Source organism: Rhinoraja longicauda, chromosome 16 (genome assembly GCF_053455715.1).
Source record: "Rhinoraja longicauda isolate Sanriku21f chromosome 16, sRhiLon1.1, whole genome shotgun sequence".
Classification (NCBI taxonomy): Eukaryota; Metazoa; Chordata; class Chondrichthyes; order Rajiformes; family Arhynchobatidae; genus Rhinoraja; species Rhinoraja longicauda.
In genome coordinates, this window is record NC_135968.1 from 26,880,867 (window position 1) to 26,891,115 (window position 10,249).

Sequence of the window (10,249 nt, forward strand, 5' to 3'; positions counted from 1 at the left end):
GTCATATTTTTTAAATATGAAACCTCCGACAGGAGACATCATTTACATTAAAGTGAGCTTCTATAGGTTTAACATTCTCTCTCAAGCTACTGTGAGTGGTGAGTCTGTCGAATTCTCTGCCACAGAAGGTAGTTGAGGCCAGTTCATTGGCTATATTTAAGAGGGAGTTAGATGTGGCCCTTGTGGCTAAAGGGATCAGGGGGTATGGAGAGAAGGCAGGTACAGGTTACTGAGCTGGATGATCAGCCATGATCATATTGAATGGCGGTGCAGGCTCGAAGGGCCGAATGGCCTACTCCTGCACCTATTTTCTATGTTTTCTATGTTTTCTAAACAGCTTTGGAAAGCAGAATGTGGCAGAAAGAAACAAATGTAGACAAAAGAAACTGCAGAAGCCAGAATACAGAGCAACAAAATCTGCTGGAGGAACTCAGTTGGTCAAGCAGCATACAAACAGAGAAATGAACAGTCAACATTTCAGATTAACAAATTAACCGATGAACAAATGATCTGAAGGAATTAGGACAATTCAGATGAAGGAACGCAACCTTCCACATTTAATGCTTGACTGCCAAATTTTTCCAGATCATTTGTTGAGGAATGTTCTATTTAAAAACTGAGCTTCCAAGGAACTGGAATGACTCCATTCCTCTGACACCAATAGACACATGTCCAAAGGCAAATAAATGAAAGGGGAAGTCTTTGAGGAGACTGTGAACTGTTTTGTATGTGCTGTTATGTTTGCTTGCTACTGTATGTTTCATTTTTTTTTTTTTTCCTTAGTACCTAATCAGATGTACAGCACTTTGGTCAACGTGGGTTGTTTTAAAATGTGCTATACAAATAAAATTGACTTGACTTGACTTGACTTGGGCTCAGTGTGCTCCTCATGGTCAAAACCAGAGGCAAAAGTCATTGTGTATTTTTGATTCCAATGGGCTGCAGAAAAAAAACAAGAAAACGAGCACATTATTTTGGAGATTAGAATTTATATTTTCCAATGATATGAGAAACTAAAAAGTATATTTATGTCAATAGCTGAGAAAGGATTTGTATTCATATTTTCGTTTTAAACATCACTTTATTTCATAAACCATATTTGTTCATGATTTTTCCCTCGTCAGTCTAGTTCTTTAATGCTAGAAGGAAATATTCACTTCAGGCATTAAGGATTACTGTTCTTATATTGATTACGGAAAAAGCAACTACAGCAGCCACATAATGTGAGTGGTCAGTGATACAAAAATAGAAATATCAAAAAAATACTCAACATATAATAACGTTTTTGCTCCAATTCAGAGGTCTACAAAAAAATGGAGGACTACATATCAGAATTGCAGCCTTTTTGTGACCAATGGTTTTATTGGCATGTGAAAACAAACTTGAAAGTCCCATTGCAACAGTCAAATTGCCTTGTTCAATATCTCTCCCTCAAATCCCCCAAATAGTTTTACCAATTATTCAATTAATTTTCTGTTTTGTAAGATTTGCCCAATGCAGTTGCACGATACACATGATAAACAATCTACATAATAAGAAAGTCCAATTAAGCCAAGGATAGGCCACTTTTAAAATGTAAAACTATACTGACACTGCAAAGCGTGTGCTCACGAAGCAAGAAATTGCTGACAGAAGCAGAAGTCTATTACTTTGTATTGAATTACTGCACTGAGTCAACATATAATGCAAGTTAAATGCAAATCAATATAACACCACCTACCCCACCCACAACTGAGACATTATCTGTATAAATATGTATACAACCTTAAAAGAACAGAGTGGCAAGAAACTGCATCCGCATCATTTTCCTTTCTTCAATGTAGCACAGACTCTAAAATAATCATATTACATGCGAAATCAATGACACATTTTCTATCTTCATTCAATATAACCAAATGAATTTGTTTGGCAGCCTAAACAAAAAAAAATGCTTTGTAGCATATTGTTAGTTACCTGCTGACACAAGGAAGATTTGACAGCACACAATAAAACCAATAAGGCAAAACAAAGATGTTCCTGCATCTGCAGTTTTGATTTTATCAAAATGTAAAGTATTCTCTCTAGTTTAATATCTGGGCAGGATAAACTTGGACATATATCCAAGTTAAATTGCATCTTTGGATAGAACAGTAAAAGCTGATCCACTCACACAGATAATATCAAATCTGGGGGGGAAAAACCCGAATGAAGGAGCGAATGTCATCCACAGGTGGTACACTTTCATTGGTGGAGTGGAATCAGTAGTGCAGTAAGTAAATACTTAAGACAAGTGAGACGAGAAGAGAATAGAAATTTGCCAAAATACAAACATAATATATTTGTACTTAAGTCCAAAAAAAAAGAGGAATAGACTCCAAGTATCCTTTTGGATATACCTTGGGCTCTAGAAAAACCAAGTCATTGTCTACAGACATAGACATACAGAAGAGCAACAGAAACTTGTTCTAAAAAGAAAATTGATTAATTATTTAATAAGTGAAGTCATGCAAGTCTTTGTAATACAATTCACCTCAGTTTAACAACTCAAAACCAAGCTGTGGGGTTTACAAAATCATCATTAAATGCTTCCTTTAAACAAATCGGCTTTACACGTCAAAATATGACCTGTTGAAACCAAGGATTCAAATCTGAAGAACAATTGAACTCTCTGGAGTCACAAACATAGACTGAGCTGACACTACTGAGGCTACACTGTCAGTGATGCTATCTCTCAGAGAAGAATATTAAACCAAGGCCCATTTGCCCCTTCAGCTGGATTTAAAGAACTCTCCTTGATACAATTTAAAGAGAAGAATAGCAATTCACCCTGATGTCCTGGTCAATATTTCCTTTGCAACCAACTTTTCACAGAAATAATTGGGTATTATCCCTTTATTGCTTGTGGGATCTGCTTGAATTGACTGTACATAAAAGTACATCAAGCCAAATCTATTTAGCTGGTTGTAAAGTATATTGCACTGGAACCATCTAAAGATGTGAAAGAAGTCAGAGTGGAAACAGGCTCTTCAGCCCAACTCATCCATGCCAACCCAGATGCCCCATCCATGCTTATCCCATTTGCCCAGGTCTAAAGAGAAGTATGGGCAAACATATATTTGACCACCATATTTTGATCCATTTTCTTCATACCAGAAAGTAATCTGATTAAACAACAATCTGTATCATTGCTGGAGTCAAAATGGTGGGAGATTGCAAGCATTAGGCACAGTTAAAAAGAAAATAGTAGTTTAGTTTAGTTTAGGGATGCAGCATGGAAACAGGCCCTTTTGTACCACCAGATCCACACCGACCATCAATCACCTATTCACACTAGTTCCATGTTATCTCACTTTCTCATCCATTCCCTACACACAAGGGGCAATTTACAGTGGCCAATTAACCTACAAACCCACACATCTCTGGGATGTGGGAGAAAACCCACGCGGTCACAGGGAGAACAAGCAAACACCACACAGACAGCATCCGAGGTCAGGATCGAACCTGGGTCTCTGGCACTGCGAGGCAGCAGCGCTATCATACCCCTCTTAAATACAGCACAAGCACGATAGCTTGGCTGTGAGCCCATTATTTCCCAGCTCAGGGAGCTTCAACACAGGTAGAAGCAGGAAAGCAAAATGTACAACCAAAGGAGCGACTCGGGCATGACCAAGCTGTTCAGAGTTTCTAACAGTCAACTATGCAGGAGCACTAGCAAAACCCTGGAAACAGGTCATCTGGAAACACAGCTATCCAGGGACTGTCAGGCATGTTAAGACAATTTTGGCAGGGTGCAAAACATCAATTATGTGCAAAAAGATAAAACACACCCACATTTTCAAGAGGAATGAAACCTCCGGCAATTCAGCTGCTTTCACTTTTTGTTGATCAAAGGAGTATTTCTCATTTACTTTAACTTACTATGGGCATTTCACAATGTCACTGGAGTATATGCCACTAACAACAGGGAATCTAAATGAAAATAAACCGCCAAAAAACACAGCGATGATATACATCTAGTCAGTTCATTGAGTATGAAGACAGGTACAAAAAGCTGGAGTAACTAAGACGAGGTCTAGTCCGAATAAGGGTCTCGACCCGAAACGTCACCTATTCCTTTTCTCCAGAGATGCTGTCTGACCCTGAGTTACTCTAAGTTTTTGTGTCCATCTTTGGTTTAAACCAACATCTGTAGTTCCTTCCTACACATTGAGTACGAAGAAACACTTCCAGAGAACAACATGAAAAACATATCCCTCACACTCCAAAACATCTTTTACAGTAAAAATAGAATAATAAATATGCAATTTAATTTATCCTTTATCTTTAAAAAAACAATCATTTGCAGCAATACAAAGGTCTTTTGGCCGCACCAATCATTTATAGATAAAAGGAAGATTACAATAAAAATAACTGTTAATTGTGTTAAAATCAAATCCCATTCCAATGAGACATGCTGTAATAAACTTTGCAGTCACACAACTGGGGATACAAAGATGTTGTTTATACGTGTTAATTTCACCAATGTCACTCCAGAGGATTACTTCATGGCAATTTCACAATATTTCACACATTGCAACATCCCAATTACTAATATCTACAATCTGCTTTATAAATCACAGACACAGTTAACGCACACAGTTGAAGGTAAAGGATTATTATAAAATAGTGTTTGTCAACCATCCTTTAAGACAGGTTGACACCGCAGTGATAACAAAATACTTGTTCTTGTGGTGGCAATAACACATTAGTGTCAAGGCAGGAATTTATAAATTATCCAGGAGGACACAATGTGCTTTACGTACGGTTATTCCTAAAGCAGGAGTCGATGTTGGCTGCACATTACATCCCAATTACACTGAAAACAACGGCTTAAAATCTGAAAGGGGCAAATGATCACCTGCAAAGGTCAATGGTAGAAATGTACTTTTAATTGAGAAAACATCTGTGGAAAGGAGTGGAGGCAGGAACCTTTCCCCCTTCGTGTGTGTGTGTGTGTGTGTGTGTGTGTGAGTGTGTGAGTGTGTGAGTGTGTGAGTGTGTGTGTGAGTGTGTGAGTGTGTGAGTGTGTGAGTGAGTGTGTGTGTGTGTGTGTGAGTGTGTGTGAGTGTGAGAGTGTGAGTGTGTGTGTGTGTGTGTGTGTGTGTGTGTGTGTGAGTGTGTGTGAGTGAGTGTGAGTGAGTGTGAGTGTGTGTGTGTGTGAGATCAGCGAGCCTTACTTGAATCTGCCACCGCAGTGCTGACAACGATCGCCGACCCATCCTTGGTCGCAGATGCAGCTGCCGCTTACACATCTCCCGTAGACACACGTCGCCTTGTCGCATTCCCGGCCGAGCCCCACACGGGCCGAGAGGACGAGGTAGAGCAGAGCGTAGCAGACACAGCACCTACACCAATCCAACCCGTCCCGGGCCGTCCACGAGTTCAACGGACTCGCTCTTTTTTGCGGGTTCGCACCGCCAATTCCAGACGCCATTTTAACCAGTGTGGTAATTCGGTTTGCACAGATTGCACCGCCCCCCCCCCCAAAAAAAAATAAACGGCAGCCCACAACACTCCTCCCCCTTTTCCAGCTGGCACTCCGCGATGAATAAACTAACTTAGCCCCTTGCAGGGCCGGGGAAACAAGAAGCACTCCGCTGTGTGTATTTGTGGGGGATGGAAAATACGACAGTCGCCGTTCAGTTACACCGGGCAAGTGTCAAGTAAACCGTGTGTCTGGTCCCAAGGCGTGATAACGATTGCAAAAGTCGGTAGAAATGCGTTGAGGGTAATAACAGAGCGCACAAGCGCCGGGAGGTCCAAGTCTGCACATAATGAGAGGATTCAATCTGTATTCCCCCCCCCCTCCCTTCTCTTGTTATATTTTTTTTTTAAGGAAAACAAATGGGTTAAATGCCAACTTCATGTGCGCGGTGACAGAGGTTGCGGTGCTGGCCGGCGAGACGCCAGCTGTTTGCAGCTGCAGACCCGGAGCGCGCGCTGCCCCGGACGGTCAGGCTCGGGCTCGGGCTCGGGCTCGGGATCAGGGTCCAGATCCAGCAGCTTCAGCAGCTCCGGCTCCAGCAGTGCCTGCTCTTGCCACAAAGCCGCTCATTAAATGGGCCGTGCTCACAGGCTGCGCATGTGCATCCCGCTCCCTGCAAACGCACATCTCCCCTTTTAATGCTGTCGGGCCGATTCAATAAGTCCTTTTCGTACAAGTAGCAAGCGTCTTCCCTACAGGTTCTTGTCAATTTCTCTCTTCCCGCACACCTAGCATGTTTTACCTTTAACATTTCCCAGTACAGATAAAAAAGGTAATCGACCACTTACTCGCTGGTGAGTTTCCCCGGTATTTTCTGTTTAGATTACCCTCCTCCCCTCTCTCCCTCCCTCTCCACCACTTTCCCTCCACCACAGCATTTTTCTGTTTGGGTTTTTTTCCTATATATATCACAATGCAGGTTGCTGGAATATAATCTGGGTTTATAGGCACCACTGCGTTCTGTTCTACTGTGGAGCTCTAAAGTTTATCAGGAGAGGAGAGTGGAGGGAAAGGGGTGAAGGGAAAGTGGTGGAGAGGGAGGGAGGGGTGGAGGGAAAGTGGTGGAGGGGGAGGGAGGGAGGGGAGGAGGGTAATCTAAACAGAAAATACTGGGGAAACTCACCAGCGAGTGTGTGGTCGATCACCTTTTTTATCTGTACTGGGAAATGTTAAAGGTAAAACATGCTGGGTGTGCGGGAAGAGAGAAATTGACAAGAACCTGTAAACGAACGGGAAGGCAGGGGAGTCAGAAGAGTTGCTGGCGGTCGGCAGTGAGTAGGGGCTGGCAGTGAGTTACTCCAGCACTTTGTGAATAAATACTTTCGATTTGTACCAGCATCTGCAGTTATTTTCTTATACTAAAAGCAGAGATCTGCCCAGAGCAACCGTGAATGCTGTTCGCAAAAAATTGTCAAACTCGCCATTCAGCGCGAAAGATTTGAAGTTGTTGTCGCAGTCCGCTCAGAATACTTATCCACTCTCAAAAAGAGATGGGAAGCTGAACTGAAAAGAAATTCTAATAAATTGTTGTTCCGTCTGGAGTGTTTATGGATAATGGCAAGAGGATAAACGTTCATCTCCGTGTGTAGGAAGGAACTGCAGATGCTGGTTTAAACCCAAGATAGACACAAAATGCTGGAGTAACTCAGCGGGACTGACAGCATCTCTGGAGAGAGATGGGTCAGCCAGCGTCTGAGAGGTCGAAGAAGGGTCTGGACCCATTCCTTCTCTGCAGAGATGCTACATGTCCCGCTGAGTTACTCCAGCATTTTGTTGTGTCTCTAAACGTTCATCTCCTGCGATTAAAAATGAAGGTGTCAAAGAGGGAAAAAAATGCAGCGATAAAAGTGATTAAAGAGAGGAACACGACGTGCAGAAAGGTTTGTCAATTTGAAACGTTGAAAGCTGCGAGGAGAGAACATGTGTACCACGCTGGAGGAACCAGAATCGATAAAGCATCATTCAATGTGGTTTGGAAATTATGTCAAGGTTTGGTAGCATTTTGAAATCTGCTGAATTGTATTGGCATGGAGGGTGAGGAGGAAGAAAAGCACCAAAGCAAACAGATATCAGTACATAAATCACATTATATTTTTGTGTATCTTTCATTCATTGTTCTTTAACTCTTTACCCCATCGCCTATGTCTCGTTTCTATTATCCCTAACCAGTCTGAAGAAGGGTCTCGAACCGAAATGTCACTCACTCCTTCTCTCCAGAGATGCTGCCTGTCCCGCTGAGTTACTCCAGCTTTTTGTGTCTATCTTCAGTATATAATTAAGTTCTTTACAACCAATAAAGTACACTCGAAGTGCCGTAATTACTGTTATTCCCATATTTCTATCATTGGTATTTGTGTACCGTGACATTACGACAGAGGGCAGGCATGAGGCTTATCGGCCGAGTAATGCCGAGTTCAGTTGAATAAATAATATTTTCCTGAGAAGGTGAGCTTTTGGGATTTGGGGTCATTGGGCATTGTGCTAAGAATATCATTTATATTTCTGTCTCTAGAATCAGTTCTAGAATCAGTCTGTTTTCCAGAAATCTTTTTGGACGAGTGAACATGGAAGTAAATTTAAACAAATTACACAAACTCTCACGCATAATTGGCAGTGTCTGAAAAACCTAACATGTACACAGTATCACAGAAAAACTACAGATTCTGGAAGTCTGAATAAAAACCAAAATGGCAGGAAATGAATGCTCAGTATAACAGAAGAGAGAAAGCAAAGAGGGAGAAGGTTGTGGATCAGTGTGAAGCCAAAATGAAGAGAGAGCCTTTCCACAAACAAAAACAAATCATTGTTTGGATTGAACTTTCACCAACAAAATGACTTGTTGTATGCCTCGTTCTTGGAGAGAATACATTCAGACAGAATAATTAACACATACATGGTAGTTAGACAAGAAAATAATAATTTTCTTATTCTACAAGAAAATAATAAAATAATAAATTGGCAGTTCAATTTTTTTGGTGTAAGGAGTAAGACAGTTGAGTAAGTCAAGTTAGGTTTATTGTACAAGTACGATGAGAAACAGGTACAATGAAAACTTTGCTTGCAGTAGCATCAAGGGCACATAGATTCAGGCAAAATGCAAAAGTATTTAGTCTGATTACAGAGAAAGCCAGTTTGTGGCAAAAAGTGTCTCGACCATGGATTGAATTTATTTGAGAAATGTTCTGACCTAACTAAGTAAATTATGGATAATAACAGGAGATTACATGAAAATACCCCCACACAGCAGACTGATTCAATAGATGTATGCACAGAAAAGCCACCATAATTCTTTGGAAGTAACTCAGTGGATGAAAATTCATTCAATGCATCTCAGTATCAAGATGACAATAACTTGAATCAGGTGGACAATAATAATAGAAACATAGAAAATAGGTGCAGGAGTAGGCCATTTGGCCCTTCGAGCCTGCACCACCATTCAATATGATCATGGCTGATCATCCAACTCAGTATCCTGTACCTGCCTTCTCTCCATACCCCCTGATCCCTTTAGCCACAAGGGCCACATCTAACTCCCTCTTAAATATAGCCAATGAACTGGCCTCAACTACCTTCTGTGGTGGAGAATTCTGCCACAGACCTTGTTCAATTCCAATCAAAATGAAGTAAGAAAGGATATTAATATTTTCTTCCACAGTTCCCTCCTTGTTGATCTTTGTGATCAACACTTATATTATAGTAAGAAAGGATATTAATATTTTCTCTCATTAATCAGTTGCAAAAATGGAGGCATATGTGTTCGATTATAATTTGGTTGGAATTCGTCCTTGAGCTCGCAAAGAGACACCTCCTTCAGCGTGCGTAGGGAAATAGGCACAAACCCAACATTCAGGACAGAGAGAGATTGTCGGTGGAGTTCAATGTGGATAAATTTAAGGTCATGAAGTTGGAAATAATGATCAATAATGTGGGCCACACTGTAAAAAGAAAACCAGAAGAGTTTAGTTTAGTTTATTGTCATGTATACCAAGGTACAGTGAAAGGTAGTTAAGTGCTCACGAGTTCTCTGACTTCACAGCAACATTAGCCGACAGTTATACTGTGCAGTAAACAACTTTTGTTTTTTTGTTCGATACAACTATATAAAAATATACTATCTACTACATGGGTACCAATTATTTCATTAGTCATAACATACTTATTCAACAGCAGTAAGACTGTCTGAAGAAGGGTCTCGACCCGAAACGTCACCCATTCCTTCTCTCCTGAGATGCTGCCTGACCTGCTGAGTTACTCCAGCATTTTGTGAATAAATATTCAACAGCATCTCACCTTTTAGGCGGCCCGCGCCACCATCCCCTCTCCGAGCCAATCATAAGCTCCCCATTTACTGCAACGCATCTACGCTACTAGCGGGCGCGGGGGTTTACTGTAACACACTGCTGAGAGAAACAAGCTTCCTTATCTCTTTCTCCTATTTCATGCTTACGTTTACCATCCACCCCTCAACACATTCGTACACGAGAAGTAATACGTCTAATCTTACTTTGCCGATTCCCACAAACCTCTTCTACACCTGGTCAACGAGAGATGCCAATTGTCACATCCAAACACCCTTTCGTTACCTTGTTCAATTCCAATCAAAATGAAGTAAGAAAGGATATTAATATTTTCTTCCACAGTTCCCTCCTTGTTGATCTTTGTGATCAACACTTATATTATAGTAAGAAAGGATATTAATATTATCTGTCATTAATCAGTTGCAAAAATGGAGGCGTATGTGTTTGA

At 41.0% G+C, this 10,249-nt stretch overlaps 1 protein-coding gene across 1 annotated transcript in view; it reads right to left on the reverse strand.

Moving 5' to 3' along the window:
• atrnl1b (attractin-like 1b) overlaps positions 1-6,047 on the reverse strand; it is a 681,061-nt gene extending 675,014 nt beyond the window's left edge. Inside the window, exon 1 of the mRNA XM_078413453.1 lies at positions 5,196-6,047. Within this exon, the coding sequence (XP_078269579.1) occupies positions 5,196-5,452 (257 nt within the window). The 5' untranslated portion in view covers positions 5,453-6,047. The remainder of the gene's footprint in view (positions 1-5,195) is intronic.
• Positions 6,048-10,249: the final 4,202 nt, after the last annotated feature.